This window comes from Salvelinus alpinus, chromosome 1 (genome assembly GCF_045679555.1).
Source record: "Salvelinus alpinus chromosome 1, SLU_Salpinus.1, whole genome shotgun sequence".
In the NCBI taxonomy this organism is placed as follows: Eukaryota; Metazoa; Chordata; class Actinopteri; order Salmoniformes; family Salmonidae; genus Salvelinus; species Salvelinus alpinus.
The window spans coordinates 3374400-3392349 of NC_092086.1; the positions used below are offsets into that span (position 1 = coordinate 3374400).

A 17950-nucleotide genomic window follows, 5' to 3' on the forward strand; every position below is an offset into this window, starting at 1 on the left:
TATGTTTTTCTGTGAGCCGAATACAAATGATCATAATCACTTATGAAACTGTGTGCGGGAGTCATTTTTTTCTTCTACAATGTGTATCTTTGCGCATTTAACCCCCAGCACCACAGATCTGATAAACTTGGTAGCTAACCTTCTCAAGACTGTGTGTAACTTGAACACACCCGACCAAACACCTGGCAAAATAGTTTTTGGTGGGAATGTAATAACTATTCAGAATCAGAATCTAGAAACATATCTTCAATCAAATTCAAATTCAATTTAGACGTGATGACGTCTTCCCTCTACGATCAACACGAGAGTTGGGTGAAATTTTTTTCCGGTCGGGATTCCTAGTCTGTGATTGGCCGAGACGCCTGTCCATCATACTCAGTAGGCCGGACTTGGAGGAACAGGTTGAGACATCTACAAGCTGCGAAATCATCCGACATCATACAACGCGGTTACACTACAAACACAAACTGGTGAGTACAGCAGGTCCGTCTGTGAGGTTTCAATGTTGTGTTGTTTTTGTGTGGTTTAAACGTTGTATTTTGTTGTGTTTACCGAGACCGAGGGCAAAACAAAATCTGTGCGTCCGTCCGCTCATCAGCAGATGGCGCGCTGAGCGCATCCGGGAGTCAGGAGAGGAAAGGAATACTGTTTATAATGTATCTCTGTTTACAGGCTTCACTAAGTTATTTTATATTCTGTTTTCTTATCTTATGGTATGATGTGTTATCATAACATCATAACATATTATAACACATCATAACATAACATAATACAGTAGCTAACATAATGATGTATTGTGTTATGATGTATTATGTTATGATGTATTATGTTATGATGTATTGTGTTATGATGTGTTATGTTATGATGTGTTATGATGTATTATGTTATGATGTATTATGTTATGATGTATTATGTTATGATGTGTTATGTTATGATGTGATGTGTTATGATGTGTTATGTTGGTAGTAACACTGTCCCAGACAAGTGGATTGATTGATTAACTGTGTGTGTGTTTGGGTATCTGGTTCCTCCGTAGGAAGGGCTGAGTGCAGCGTGGGTGCCCAAGGATAGGCCGCCTGAGGCTGGGGAGCAGAGTGGCCGGTCCCCCCCGGTTATGAACCACACCGAGGGAGGCCTGGTCATCTTCAGCGCCAACTCACACCCTTCGTCCAGGGAGATTAGCAAGAGGATAGGAGAGTCAGTACACACACACACACACACTCTGGCTTTTCATTGGTCAGCTCTCCCTGTGCTCTCTTTTCATTGGCTATGTCTCCCGTGTGCAGGCGTCTGGGGGTGGAGCTTGGGAAGGTGCAGGTGTACCAGGAAGACAACAGAGGTGAGACTCTCTAACACCTGATGATCCCTGACCTCTGACCTTCTGACCTCTCTGTCACACGTCATCCCCCTCACCCTCTCCTCCACCCCCCTCACCCTCTCCTCCATCCCCCTCACCCTCTCCTCCATCCGCCTTACCCTCTCCTCCATCCCGCTCACCCTCTCCTCCATCCCCCTCACCCTCTCCTCCATCCCCCTCACCCTCTCCTCCATCCTCCTCACCCTCTCCTCCATCGCCCTCACCCTCTCCTCCATCCCCCTCTCCCTCTCCTCCATCCTCCTCACCCTCTCCTCCATCCCCCTCACCCTCTCCTCCATCCCACTCACCCTCTCCTCCATCCCCCTCACCCTCTCCTCCACCCTCCTCACCCTCTCCTCCATCCCCCCCATCCTCTCCTCCATCCCCCTCATCCTCTCCTCCATCCCCCTCACCCTCTCCTCCATCCCCCTCACCCTCTCCTCCACCCTCCTCACCCTCTCCTCCATCCCCCTCATCCTCTCCTCCATCCCCCTCATCCTCTCCTCCATCCCCCTCACCCTCTCCTCCACCCTCCTCACGCTCTCCTCCATCCCCCTCACCCTCTCCTCCACCCTCCTCACCCTCTCCTCCATCCCCCTTACCCTCTCCTCCATCCCCCTTACCCTCTCCTCCATCCCCCTCATCCTCTCCTCCATCCTCCTCACCCTCTCCTCCATCCCCCTCACCCTCTCCTCCACCCCCCTCACCCTCTCCTCCATCCCCCTCACCCTCTCCTCCATCCCCCTCATCCTCTCCTCCATCCCCCTCACCCTCTCCTCCATCCCCCTCATCCTCTCCTCCACCCTCCTCACCCTCTCCTCCATCCGCCTTACCCTCTCCTCCATCCCGCTCACCCTCTCCTCCATCCCCCTCACCCTCTCCTCCATCCCCCTCACCCTCTCCTCCATCCCCCTCATCCTCTCCTCCACCCTCCTCACCCTCTCCTCCATCCCCCTCACCCTCTCCTCCACCCTCCTCACCCTCTCCTCCATCAGTCTGACCCTCTCCTCCATCCCCCTCACCCTCTCCTCCATCCCCCTCACCCTCTCCTCCATCCCCCTCACCCTCTCCTCCATCCCCCTCACCCTCTCCTCCATCCCCCTCACCCTCTCCTCCATCCTCCTCACCCTCTCCTCCACCCTCCTCACCCTCTCCTCCATCCCCCTTACCCTCTCCTCCATCCCCCTCACCCTCTCCTCCATCCCCCTCACCCTCTCCTCCATCCCCCTCACCCTCTCCTCCATCCCCCTCATCTTCTCCTCCATCCCCCTCATCCTCTCCTCCATCCCCCTCACCCTCTCCTCCACCCTCCTCACCCTCTCCTCCATCCCCATCACCCTCTCCTCCATCCCCATCACCCTCTCCTCCATCCCCCTCACCCTCTCCTCCATCCCCCTCACCCTCTCCTCCATCCCCCTCACCCTCTCCTCCACCCCCCTCACCCTCTCCTCCATCCCCCTCACCCTCTCCTCCATCCCCCTCACCCTCTCCTCCATCCCCCTCATCCTCTCCTCCATCCCCATCACCCTCTCCTCCATCCACCTCACCCTCTCCTCCATCCCCCTCACCCTATCCTCCATCCCCCTCACCCTCTCCTCCATCCCCCTCATCCTCTCCTCCATCCCCCTCATCCTCTCCTCCATCCCCCTCACCCTCTCCTCCATCCCCCTCACCCTCTCCTCCATCCCCCTCATCCTCTCCTCCATCCCCCTCACCCTCTCCTCCATCCCCCTCACCCTCTCCTCCATCCCCCTCATCCTCTCCTCCATCCCCCTCATCCTCTCCTCCATCCCCCTCACCCTCTCCTCCATCCCCCTCATCCTCTCCTCCATCCTCCCTCTCCCCTCTCTCCTCCATCCCCCTTCACCCTCTCCCTCCCATCCCCCTCACCCTCTCCTCCATCCCCCTCACCCTCTCCTCCATCCCCCTCACCCTCTCCTCCATCCTCCTCACCCTCTCCTTCATCCCCTCACCCTCTCCTCCACCCTCCTCACCCTCTCCTCCACCCTCCTCACCCTCTCCTCCATCAGTCTGACCCTCTCCTCCATCCCCCTCACCCTCTCCTCCATCCCCCTCACCCTCTCCTCCATCCTCCTCACCCTCTCCTCCACCCTCCTCACCCTCTCCTCCATCCCCCTCATCCTCTCTTCCATCCCCCTCACCCTCTCCTCCATCCTCCTCACCCTCTCCTCCATCCCCCTCACCCTCTCCTCCACCCTCCTCACCCTCTCCTCCATCCCGCTCACCCTCTCCTCCATCCCCCTCACCCTCTCCTCCATCCCCCTCATCTTCTCCTCCATCCCCCTCATCCTCTCCTCCATCCCCCTCACCCTCTCCTCCACCCTCCTCACCCTCTCCTCCATCCCCATCACCCTCTCCTCCATCCCCCTCACCCTCTCCTCCATCCCCCTCACCCTCTCCTCCATCATTTACATTACATTTAAGTCATTTAGCAGACGCTCTTATCCAGAGCGACTTACAAATTGGTGCATTCACCTTATGATATCCAGTGGAACAACCACTTTACAATACTGCATCTAACTCTTTTAAGGGGGAGGGGGGGGTTAGGAGGATTACTCTCCTCCACCCTCCTCACCCTCTCCTCCACCCTCCTCACCCTCTCCTCCATCAGTCTGACCCTCTCCTCCACCCCCCTCACCCTCTCCTCCATCCCCCTCACCCTCTCCTCCATCCCCCTCACCCTCTCCTCCATCCCCCTTATCCTCTCCTCCATTCCCATCACCCTCTCCTCCATCCCCCTCACCCTCTCCTCCATCCCCCTCACCCTCTCCTCCATCCCCCTCACCTTCTCCTCCATCCCCCTCACCCTCTCCTCCATCACCCTCTCCTCCATCCCCCTCACCCTCTCCTCCATCCCCCTCACCCTCTCCTCCATCCCCCTCATCCTCTCCTCCATCCCCCTCATCCTCTCCTCCATCCCCCTCACCCTCTCCTCCATCCCCCTCATCCTCTCCTCCATCCCCCTCTCCCTCTCCTCCATCCCCCTCACCCTCTCCTCCATCCCCCTCACCCTCTCCTCCATCCCCCTCACCCTCTCCTCCATCCCCCTCACCCTCTCATCCATCCCCCTCACCCTCTCCTCCACCCTCATCACCCTCTCCTCCATCCCCCTCACCCTCTCCTCCACCCTCCTCACCCTCTCCTCCATCCCCCTCACCCTCTCCTCCATCCCCCTCACCCTCTCCTCCATCCTCCTCACCCTCTCCTCCATCCCCTCACCCTCTCCTCCACCCTCCTCACCCTCTCCTCCATCCCCCTCACCCTCTCCTCCATCCCCCTCACCCTATCCTCCATCCCCCTCACCCTCTCCTCCATCCCCCTCACCCTCTCCTCCACCCTCCTCACCCTCTCCTCCACCCTCCTCACCCTCTCCTCCATCCCCCTCACCCTCTCCTCCATCCCCCTCACCCTCTCCTCCATCCCCCTCACCCTCTCCTCCATCTCCCTCACCCTCTCCTCCATCCCCCTCTCCCTCTCCTCCACCCCCCTCACCCTCTCCTCCATACCCTCTCCTCCACCCCCCTCACCCTCTCCTCCATACCCTCTCCTCCACCCTCCTCACCCTCTCCTCCACCCCCCTCACCGTCTCCTCCATCCTCCTCACCCTCTCCTCCACCCTCCTCACCCTCTCCTCCACCCTCCTCACCCTCTCCTCCATCCCCCTCACCCTCTCCTCCATCCCCCTCATCCTCTCCTCCATCCCCCTCACCCTCTCCTCCACCCTCCTCACCCTCTCCTCCATCCCCCTCATCCTCTCCTCCATCCCCCTCACCCTCTCCTCCATCCCCCTCACCCTCTCCTCCACCCCCCTCATCCTCTCCTCCATCCCCCTCACCCTCTCCTCCACCCCCCTCACCCTCTCCTCCATCCCCCTCACCCTCTCCTCCATCCCCCTCTCCCTCTCCTCCACCCCCCTCACCCTCTCCTCCATCCCCCTCACCCTCTCCTCCATCCCCCTCACCCTCTCCTCCAGCCCCCTCACCCTCTCCTCCACCCCCCTCACCCTCTCCTCCATCCCCCTCACCCTCTCCTCCACCCTCTCTCTCACAATCAAATGACGACCGTATTATCTCCCAAGGCAACTCTCCTCGGTAATTGTCACAGCCGTGTTTATCCCCCCCAAGCAAACGGATACCAAGACGGCCATCGAGGAACTTCACTGGACTTTATGCAAGCTGGAAACCATATATCCTTTTCCTGGGTGGAAAGTTTCAGGTGCATCAAAGCTGGGACCGAGAGACTGAAAAACAGCTTCTATCTCAAGGCCATCAGACTGTTAAAATAGCCATCACTAACACAGAGAGGTTGCTGCCTATGTACTGTACATAGACTTGATATCATTGGCCACTTTAATAAATGGGAACACTAGTCACTTTAATAATGTTTACATATCTCGCATTACTCATTGTCACGCCCTGACCTTAGAGGTCCTTTTTATGTCGCTATTTTGGTTTGGTCAGGGCGTGAGTTGGGGTGGGCATTCTATGTCTGGTGTTCTATGTTTTCTATTTCTATGTGTTTGGCCGGGTATGGTTCTCAATCAGAGGCAGCTGTCTATCGTTGTCTCTGATTGAGAACCATACTTAGGTAGCCTTTTCCCACCTGTGTGTTGTGGGTAGTTGTTTTCTGTCTTTGTGTTGCTGCACCAGACAGAACTGTTTCGCTTTCGTTCTCCTGTTTGTTGTTTTTGTTTGATGTGGTTTTTTGGATTAAATCATGAACACTTTAAACGCTGCATCTTGGTCTCACTCATCTCATATGTATTTACTGTAACCTTTATTATCTATTGCATCTTAGCCAATCTGCGACCCATTTTGTTGTGTCATTTGTTAGATATTAGGTTTTGTTGTGGAATTGTTAGATATTACCTGTTAGATACTGCTGCATTGTCGGATCTAGAAGCACAAGCATTTCACTAAACTCACATTAACATCTGCTAACCATGTGACCAATAACATCTGCTAACCATGTGACCAATAACATTTGATTTGATTTGAACAGAGGGGTAGTGTGTTAATATAGCACTGTGTCATGCCAAGGGGATGGTCTGTGTGGAAGATTAAGTTGCTTACATTTTTGTAGCGGTAAGCGAAAAGTGTCCCCTTGATTGTCCATAAGGAGCTTATTTTTGTACTCTTTCCGTGCCTTGTCCTTTTCTACATCCAAGGGGTACTGTATTTTAATGACCTCTGCACAGAGGGAGGGGGCTTCAAAGGCCTCTGCATTTGGGTGGGGGAGGCTGTGAACACTCTCCTGCCGTTGCTGGGATCAAGGGCTCTGACACCTCTCGCTTCCCAAACTAGGCTCGTAATTTAACAATTGAATTCGTATTTACAGATGGCATAGAAGTTTGTTAATTAAGGCACATGAAAGTTCACATGTTTGAGAAGGCATTTCTGCCAAAAAAACAAATTTAGATTTTTTTAACGTTTATGTTAAAATTCTTCCTCTCACTCCCCTCTGTCTTTCTCTCTCTCTCGCCCTCCCTCTATTCAATTCTCCCTCTCTCCACCCCTCTCTCTCTTTCTCTCTCCACCCCCCCTCTCTCTCTCTCTCTCTCTTTCTCTTCCCTCCTCACCCTCTCACCCTCTCTCTCTCTGTCTTTCTGTCTATATCTCGCTCTCTCTCTCTCTCTTTCTTTCTCTCTCTCTCTCCCCTCCCCCCTCCCCCCTCTCTCTGTCTCTCTGTCTGTCTCTCTCTCTCTCTGTCTGTCTTTCTCTCTCTTTCTCTCTCTCTCTCTCTCTCTCTCTCTCTCTCTCTCTCTCTCTCTCTCTCTCTCTCTCTCTCTCTCTCTCTCTCTCTCTCTCTCTCTCCCTCCCTCTCTCTCTCTCTCTCTCTCTCTCTCTCTCTCTCTCTCTCTCCCTCTCTCTCTCTCTCTCTCTGTGTAGAAACGCGTGTGCAGATCCAGGAGTCGGTTCGAGGCAAAGATGTCTTCATCATCCAGACTGTGTCTAAGTACGAACACAGAGCCCTCAAACCTCTCTATCAAACACACTATCACACAGACCAGACTACTGGCTATAACAGAGCCCTCAAACCTCTCTATCAAACACACTATCACATAGACCCAGACTACTGGCTATAACAGAGCCCTCAAACCTCTCTATCTAACACACTATCACACAGACCCAGACTACTGGCTATAACAGGGCCCTCAAACCTCTCTATCAAACACACTATCACACAGACCCAGACTACTGGCTATAACAGAGACCTCGAACCTCTCTATCAAACACACTATCACACAGACCCAGACTACAGGATATAACAGAGACCTCGAACCTCTCTATTTTACATTACATTCAAACACACTATCACATAGACCCAGACTACAGGATATAACAGAGACCTCGAACCTCTCTATCAAACACACTATCACATAGACCCAGACTACTGGTTATAACAGAGCCCTCAAACCTCTCTATCACACACACTATCACACAGACCCAGATTACTGGCTATAACAGAGCCCTCAAACCTCTCTATCAAACACACTATCACACAGACCCAGACTACTGGCTATAACAGAGCCCTCAAACCTCTCTATCACACAGACCCAGACTACTGGATATAACAGAGCCCTCGAACCTCTCTATCAAACACACTATCACACAGACCCAGACTACAGGATATAACAGAGCCCTCAAACCTCTCTATCACACAGACCCAGACTACTGGCTATAACAGAGCCCTCAAACCTCTCTATCAAACACACTATCACACAGACCCAGACTACTGGCTATAACAGAGCCCTCAAACCTCTCTATCAAACACACTATCACACAGACCCAGACTACTGGCTATAACAGAGCCCTCAAACCTCTCTATCAAACACACTATCACACAGACCCAGACTACTGGCTATAACAGAGCCCTCAAACCTCTCTATCAAACACACTATCACACAGACCCTCTGTCTCCAGGGATGTGAACACTACCATCATGGTGTATCTCTCTCTGTCTCCAGGGATGTGAACACTACCATCATGGTGTATATCTCTCTGTCTCCAGGGATGTGAACACTACCATCATGGTGTATCTCTCTCTGTCTCCAGGGATGTGAACACTACCATCATGGTGTATATCTCTCTCTCTCTGTCTCCAGGGATGTGAACACTACCATCATGGTGTATCTCTCTCTGTTTCCAGGGATGTGAACACTACCATCATGGTTTATATCTCTCTCTGTCTCCAGGGATGTGAACACTACCATCATGGTGTATATCTCTCTCTGTCTCCAGGGATGTGAACACTACCATCATGGTGTATCTCTCTCTGTCTCCAGGGATGTGAACACTACCATCATGGTGTATCTCTCTCTCTGTCTCCAGGGATGTGAACACTACCATCATGGTGTATCTCTCTCTGTCTCCAGGGATGTGAACACTACCATCATGGTGTATATCTCTCTCTGTCTCCAGGGATGTGAACACTACCATCATGGTGTATCTCTCTCTGTCTCCAGGGATGTGAACACTACCATCATGGTGTATATCTCTCTGTCTCCAGGGATGTGAACACTACCATCATGGTGTATATCTCTCTGTCTCCAGGGATGTGAACACTACCATCATGGTGTATCTCTCTCTGTCTCCAGGGATGTGAACACTACCATCATGGTGTATATCTCTCTCTCTCTGTCTCCAGGGATGTGAACACTACCATCATGGTGTATCTCTCTCTGTTTCCAGGGATGTGAACACTACCATCATGGTTTATATCTCTCTCTGTCTCCAGGGATGTGAACACTACCATCATGGTGTATATCTCTCTCTGTCTCCAGGGATGTGAACACTACCATCATGGTGTATATCTCTCTCTGTCTCCAGGGATGTGAACACTACCATCATGGTGTATCTCTCTCTGTCTCCAGGGATGTGAACACTACCATCATGGTGTATCTCTCTCTGTCTCCAGGGATGTGAACACTACCATCATGGTGTATATCTCTCTCTCTCTGTCTCCAGGGATGTGAACACTACCATCATGGTGTATCTCTCTCTGTTTCCAGGGATGTGAACACTACCATCATGGTTTATATCTCTCTCTGTCTCCAGGGATGTGAACACTACCATCATGGTGTATATCTCTCTCTGTCTCCAGGGATGTGAACACTACCATCATGGTGTATATCTCTCTGTCTCCAGGGATGTGAACACTACCATCATGGTGTATATCTCTCTGTCTCCAGGGATGTGAACACTACCATCATGGTGTATCTCTCTCTGTCTCCAGGGATGTGAACACTACCATCATGGTGTATATCTCTCTCTCTCTGTCTCCAGGGATGTGAACACTACCATCATGGTGTATCTCTCTCTGTTTCCAGGGATGTGAACACTACCATCATGGTTTATATCTCTCTCTGTCTCCAGGGATGTGAACACTACCATCATGGTGTATATCTCTCTCTGTCTCCAGGGATGTGAACACTACCATCATGGTGTATCTCTCTCTGTTTCCAGGGATGTGAACACTACCATCATGGTTTATATCTCTCTCTTTCTCCAGGGATGTGAACACTACCATCATGGTGTATATCTCTCTGTCTCCAGGGATGTGAACACTACCATCATGGTGTATCTCTCTCTGTCTCCAGGGATGTGAACACTACCATCATGGTGTATCTCTCTCTGTCTCCAGGGATGTGAACACTACCATCATGGTGTATATCTCTCTGTCTCCAGGGATGTGAACACTACCATCATGGTGTATATCTCTCTGTCTCCAGGGATGTGAACACTACCATCATGGTGTATATCTCTCTGTCTCCAGGGATTTGAACACTACCATCATGGTGTATCTCTCTCTGTCTCCAGGGATGTGAACACTACCATCATGGTGTATATCTCTCTGTCTCCAGGGATGTGAACACTACCATCATGGTGTATATCTCTCTGTCTCCAGGGATGTGAACACTACCATCATGGTGTATCTCTCTCTGTCTCCAGGGATGTGAACACTACCATCATGGAGTTGTTGATCATGGTGTACGCGTGCAGGACTTCCTGTGCCAGGAGCATCACCGGGGTGGTCCCCTACTTCCCTTACAGTAAACAGTGTAAGATGAGGAAGAGAGGGTCTATCGTCTCCAAGCTGCTGGCCTCCATGATGTGTAAAGCAGGTGAGGACACACACACGGAGAGACACACACACACACACACACACGGAGAGACACACACACCGCTGAAACACAGAGAGAGACACACACACCGCAGACACACAGAGAGAGACACACACCGCAGACACACACACAGAGAGACACACACCGCTGAAACACAGAGAGAGACACACACCGCTGAAACACAGAGAGAGACACACACACCGCACACACAGAGATAGACACACACCCCAGACACACAGAGAGAGACACACACCGCAGACACACAGAGAGAGACACACACCGCAGAAACACAGAGAGAGACACACACCTCAGACACACAGAGATAGACACACACCCCAGACACACAGAGAGGGACACACACAGAGAGAGACACAATATATAGAGTATCTCCCATTTCAGAAGTGAATATAGAGTATCTCCCATTTCAGAAGTGAATATAGAGTATCTCCCATTTCAGAAGTGAATATAGAGTATCTCCCATTTCAGAAGTGAATATAGAGTATCTCCCATTTCAGAAGTGAAAATAGAGTATCTCCCATTTCAGAAGTGAATATAGAGTATCTCCCATAGTATCTCCCATTTCAGAAGTGAATATAGAGTATCTCCCATTTCAGAAGTGAATATAGAGTATCTCCCATTTCAGAAGTGAATATAGAGAATCTCCCATTTCAGAAGTGAATATAGAGTATCTCCCATTTCAGAAGTGAATATAGAGTATCTCCCATTTCAGAAGTGAATATAGAGTATCTCCCATTTCAGAAGTGAATATAGAGTATCTCCCATTTCAGAAGTGAATATAGAGTATCTCCCATTTCAGAAGTGAATATAGAGTATCTCCCATTTCAGAAGTGAATATAGAGTATCTCCCATTTCAGAAGTGAATATAGAGTATCTCCCATTTCAGAAGTGAATATAGAGTATCTCCCATAGTATCTCCCATTTCAGAAGTGAATATAGAGTATCTCCCATTTCAGAATTGAATATAGAGTATCTCCCATTTCAGAAGTGAATATAGAGAATCTCCTATTTCAGAAGTGAATATAGAGTATCTCCCATTTCAGAAGTGAATATAGAGTATCTCCCATTTCAGAGGTGCATATAGAGTATCTCCCATTTCAGAAGTGAATATAGAGTATCTCCCATTTCAGAAGTGAATATAGAGTATCTCCCATAGTATCTCCCATTTCAGAAGTGAATATAGAGTATCTCCCATTTCAGAAGTGAATATATAGTATCTCCCATTTCAGAAGTGAATATAGAGTATCTCCCATTTCAGAAGTGAATATAGAGTATCTCCCATTTCAGAAGTGAATATAGAGTATCTCCCATTTCAGAAGTGAATATAGAGTATCTCCCATAGTATCTCCCATTTCAGAAGTGAATATAGAGTATCTCCCATTTCAGAAGTGAATATAGAGTATCTCCCATTTCAGAAGTGAATATAGAGTATCTCCCATTTCAGAAGTGAATATAGAGTATCTCCCATTTCAGAAGTGAATATAGAGTATCTCCCATTTCAGAAGTGAATATAGAGTATCTCCCATTTCAGAAGTGAAAATAAGAGTATCTCCCATTTCAGAAGTGAATATAGAGTATCTCCCATAGTATCTCCCATTTCAGAAGTGAATATAGAGTATCTCCCATTTCAGAATTGAATATAGAGTATCTCCCATTTCAGAAGTGAATATAGAGAATCTCCTATTTCAGAAGTGAATATAGAGTATCTCCCATTTCAGAAGTGAATATAGAGTATCTCCCATTTCAGAGGTGCATATAGAGTATCTCCCATTTCAGAAGTGAATATAGAGTATCTCCCATTTCAGAGGTGAATATAGAGTATCTCCCATTTCAGAGGTGAATATAGAGTATCTCCCATTTCAGAAGTGAATATAGAGTATCTCCCATTTCAGAAGTGAATATAGCGTATCTCCCATAGAATATATCTCCCATTTCAGAAGTGAATATAGAGTATCTCCCATTTCAGAGGTGCATATAGAGTATCTCCCATTTCAGAAGTGAATATAGAGTATCTCCCATTTCAGAGGTGCATATAGAGTATCTCCCATTTCAGAAGTGAATATAGAGTATCTCCCATTTCAGAAGTGAATATAGAGTATCTCCCATTTCAGAAGTGAATATAGAGTATCTCCCATTTCAGAAGTGAATATAGAGTATCTCCCATAGTATCTCCCATTTCAGAAGTGAATATAGAGTATATCCCATTTCAGAAGTGAACATAGAGAATCTCCTATTTCAGAAGTGAATATAGAGTATCTCCCATTTCAGAAGTGAATATAGAGTATCTCCCATAGTATCTCCCATTTCAGAAGTGAATATAGAGTATCTCCCATAGTATCTCCCATTTCAGAAGTGAATATAGAGTATATCCCATTTCAGAAGTTAACATAGAGAATCTCCTATTTCAGAAGTGAATATAGAGTATCTCCCATTTCAGAAGTGAATATAGAGTATCTCCCAGTTCAGAAGTGAATATAGAGTATCTCCCATTTCAGAAGTGAACATAGAGTATCTCCTATTTCAGAAGTGAATATAGAGTATCTCCCATTTCAGAAGTGAATATAGAGTATCTCCCATTTCAGAAGTGAATATAGAGTATCTCCCATAGTATCTCCCATTTCAGAAGTGAATATAGAGTATCTCCCATTTCAGAAGTGAATATAGAGTATCTCCCATTTCAGAAGTGAATATAGAGTATCTCCCATTTCAGAAGTGAATATATAGTATCTCCCATTTCAGAAGTGAATATAGAGTATCTCCCATTTCAGAAGTGAATATAGAGTATCTCCCATTTCAGAAGTGAATATCGAGTATCTCCCATTTCAGAAGTGAATATAGAGTATCTCCCATTTCAGAAGTGAATATAGAGTATCTCCCATTTCAGAAGTGAATATAGAGTATCTCCCATTTCAGAAGTGAATATAGAGTATCTCCCATTTCAGAAGTGAATATAGAGTATCTCCCATTTCAGAAGTGAATATAGAGTATCTCCCATTTCAGAAGTGAATATAGAGAATCTCCTATTTCAGAAGTGAATATAGAGTATCTCCCATTTCAGAAGTGAATATAGAGTATCTCCCATAGTATCTCCCATTTCAGAAGTGAATATAGAGTATCTCCCATTTCAGAAGTGAATATAGAGAATCTCCTATTTCAGAAGTGGATATAGAGTATCTCCCATTTCAGAAGTGAATATAGAGTATCTCCCATTTCAGAGGTGCATATAGAGTATCTCCCATTTCAGAAGTGAAAATAGAGTATCTCCCATTTCAGAAGTGAATATAGAGTATCTCCCATAGTATCTCCCATTTCAGAAGTGAATATAGAGTATCTCCCATTTCAGAATTGAATATAGAGTATCTCCCATTTCAGAAGTGAATATAGAGAATCTCCTATTTCAGAAGTGAATATAGAGTATCTCCCATTTCAGAAGTGAATATAGAGTATCTCCCATTTCAGAGGTGCATATAGAGTATCTCCCATTTCAGAAGTGAATATAGAGTATCTCCCATTTCAGAAGTGAATATAGAGTATCTCCCATAGTATCTCCCATTTCAGAAGTGAATATAGAGTATCTCCCATTTCAGAAGTGAATATATAGTATCTCCCATTTCAGAAGTGAATATAGAGTATCTCCCATTTCAGAAGTGAATATAGAGTATCTCCCATTTCAGAAGTGAATATAGAGTATCTCCCATTTCAGAAGTGAATATAGAGTATCTCCCATAGTATCTCCCATTTCAGAAGTGAATATAGAGTATCTCCCATTTCAGAAGTGAATATAGAGTATCTCCCATTTCAGAAGTGAATATAGAGTATCTCCCATTTCAGAAGTGAATATAGAGTATCTCCCATTTCAGAAGTGAATATAGAGTATCTCCCATTTCAGAAGTGAATATAGAGTATCTCCCATTTCAGAAGTGAATATAGAGTATCTCCCATTTCAGAAGTGAATATAGAGTATCTCCCATAGTATCTCCCATTTCAGAAGTGAATATAGAGTATCTCCCATTTCAGAAGTGAATATAGAGTATCTCCCATTTCAGAAGTGAATATAGAGTATCTCCCATAGTATCTCCCATTTCAGAAGTGAATATAGAGTATCTCCCATTTCAGAAGTGAATATAGAGTATCTCCCATTTCAGAAGTGAATATAGAGTATCTCCCATTTCAGAAGTGAATATATAGTATCTCCCATTTCAGAAGTGAATATAGAGTATCTCCCATTTCAGAAGTGAATATAGAGTATCTCCCATTTCAGAAGTGAATATCGAGTATCTCCCATTTCAGAAGTGAATATAGAGTATCTCCCATTTCAGAAGTGAATATAGAGTATCTCCCATTTCAGAAGTGAATATAGAGTATCTCCCATTTCAGAAGTGAATATAGAGTATCTCCCATTTCAGAAGTGAATATATAGTATCTCCCATTTCAGAAGTGAATATAGAGTATCTCCCATTTCAGAAGTGAATATAGAGAATCTCCTATTTCAGAAGTGAATATAGAGTATCTCCCATTTCAGAAGTGAATATAGAGTATCTCCCATAGTGTCTCCCATTTCAGAAGTGAATATAGAGTATCTCCCATTTCAGAAGTGAATATAGAGAATCTCCTATTTCAGAAGTGAATATAGAGTATCTCCCATTTCAGAAGTGAATATAGAGTATCTCCCATTTCAGAGGTGCGTATAGAGTATCTCCCATTTCAGAAGTGAAAATAGAGTATCTCCCATTTCAGAAGTGAATATAGAGTATCTCCCATAGTATCTCCCATTTCAGAAGTGAATATAGAGTATCTCCCATTTCAGAATTGAATATAGAGTATCTCCCATTTCAGAAGTGAATATAGAGAATCTCCTATTTCAGAAGTGAATATAGAGTATCTCCCATTTCAGAAGTGAATATAGAGTATCTCCCATTTCAGAGGTGCATATAGAGTATCTCCCATTTCAGAAGTGAATATAGAGTATCTCCCATTTCAGAAGTGAATATAGAGTATCTCCCATAGTATCTCCCATTTCAGAAGTGAATATAGAGTATCTCCCATTTCAGAAGTGAATATATAGTATCTCCCATTTCAGAAGTGAATATAGAGTATCTCCCATTTCAGAAGTGAATATAGAGTATCTCCCATTTCAGAAGTGAATATAGAGTATCTCCCATTTCAGAAGTGAATATAGAGTATCTCCCATAGTATCTCCCATTTCAGAAGTGAATATAGAGTATCTCCCATTTCAGAAGTGAATATAGAGTATCTCCCATTTCAGAAGTGAATATAGAGTATCTCCCATTTCAGAAGTGAATATAGAGTATCTCCCATTTCAGAAGTGAATATAGAGTATCTCCCATTTCAGAAGTGAATATAGAGTATCTCCCATTTCAGAAGTGAAAATAGAGTATCTCCCATTTCAGAAGTGAATATAGAGTATCTCCCATAGTATCTCCCATTTCAGAAGTGAATATAGAGTATCTCCTATTTCAGAAGTGAATATAGAGTATCTCCCATTTCAGAAGTGAATATAGAGTATCTCCCATTTCAGAGGTGCATATAGAGTATCTCCCATTTCAGAAGTGAATATAGAGTATCTCCCATAGTATCTCCCATTTCAGAAGTGAATATAGAGTATCTCCCATTTCAGAAGTGAATATAGAGTATCTCCCATTTCAGAAGTGAATATATAGTATCTCCCATTTCAGAAGTGAATATAGAGTATCTCCCATTTCAGAAGTGAATATAGAGTATCTCCCATTTCAGAAGTGAATATCGAGTATCTCCCATTTCAGAAGTGAATATAGAGTATCTCCCATTTCAGAAGTGAATATAGAGTATCTCCCATTTCAGAAGTGAATATAGAGTATCTCCCATTTCAGAAGTGAATATAGAGTATCTCCCATTTCAGAAGTGAATATAGAGTATCTCCCATTTCAGAAGTGAATATAGAGTATCTCCCATTTCAGAAGTGAATATAGAGAATCTCCTATTTCAGAAGTGAATATAGAGTATCTCCCATTTCAGAAGTGAATATAGAGTATCTCCCATAGTGTCTCCCATTTCAGAAGTGAATATAGAGTATCTCCCATTTCAGAAGTGAATATAGAGAATCTCCTATTTCAGAAGTGAATATAGAGTATCTCCCATTTCAGAAGTGAATATAGAGTATCTCCCATTTCAGAGGTGCATATAGAGTATCTCCCATTTCAGAAGTGAAAATAGAGTATCTCCCATTTCAGAAGTGAATATAGAGTATCTCCCATAGTATCTCCCATTTCAGAAGTGAATATAGAGTATCTCCCATTTCAGAATTGAATATAGAGTATCTCCCATTTCAGAAGTGAATATAGAGAATCTCCTATTTCAGAAGTGAATATAGAGTATCTCCCATTTCAGAAGTGAATATAGATTATCTCCCATTTCAGAGGTGCATATAGAGTATCTCCCATTTCAGAAGTGAATATAGAGTATCTCCCATTTCAGAAGTGAATATAGAGTATCTCCCATAGTATCTCCCATTTCAGAAGTGAATATAGAGTATCTCCCATTTCAGAAGTGAATATAGAGTATCTCCCATTTCAGAAGTGAATATAGAGTATCTCCCATTTCAGAAGTGAATATAGAGTATCTCCCATTTCAGAAGTGAATATAGAGTATCTCCCATAGTATCTCCCATTTCAGAAGTGAATATAGAGTATCTCCCATTTCAGAAGTGAATATAGAGTATCTCCCATTTCAGAAGTGAATATAGAGTATCTCCCATTTCAGAAGTGAATATAGAGTATCTCCCATTTCAGAAGTGAATATAGAGTATCTCCCATTTCAGAAGTGAATATAGAGTATCTCCCATTTCTGAAGTGAAAATAGAGTATCTCCCATTTCAGAAGTGAATATAGAGTATCTCCCATAGTATCTCCCATTTCAGAAGTGAATATAGAGTATCTCCTATTTCAGAAGTGAATATAGAGTATCTCCCATTTCAGAAGTGAATATAGAGTATCTCCCATTTCAGAGGTGCATATAGAGTATCTCCCATTTCAGAAGTGAATATAGAGTATCTCCCATTTCAGAGGTGCATATAGAGTATCTCCCATTTCAGAAGTGAATATAGAGTATCTCCCATTTCAGAAGTGAATATAGAGTATCTCCCATTTCAGAAGTGAATATAGAGTATCTCCCATTTCAGAAGTGAATATAGAGTATCTCCCATAGTATCTCCCATTTCAGAAGTGAATATAGAGTATATCCCATTTCAGAAGTGAACATAGAGAATCTCCTATTTCAGAAGTGAATATAGAGTATCTCCCATTTCAGAAGTGAATATAGAGTATCTCCCATAGTATCTCCCATTTCAGAAGTGAATATAGAGTATCTCCCATAGTATCTCCCATTTCAGAAGTGAATATAGAGTATATCCCATTTCAGAAGTTAACATAGAG

At 45.5% G+C, this 17950-nt stretch overlaps 1 protein-coding gene across 1 annotated transcript in view; it reads left to right on the forward strand.

Annotated features, from left to right (window-relative positions):
• The first annotated feature begins 380 nt into the window (after window positions 1-380).
• LOC139569071 (phosphoribosyl pyrophosphate synthase-associated protein 2) overlaps window positions 381-17950 on the forward strand; it is a 393458-nt gene continuing 375888 nt past the window's right edge. The window contains exons 1-5 of the mRNA XM_071390954.1: window positions 381-470; window positions 1037-1197; window positions 1287-1339; window positions 7267-7333; window positions 10330-10502. Coding sequence (XP_071247055.1) covers window positions 1115-1197; window positions 1287-1339; window positions 7267-7333; window positions 10330-10502 — 376 coding nt within the window. The 5' untranslated portion in view covers window positions 381-470; window positions 1037-1114. The remainder of the gene's footprint in view (window positions 471-1036; window positions 1198-1286; window positions 1340-7266; window positions 7334-10329; window positions 10503-17950) is intronic.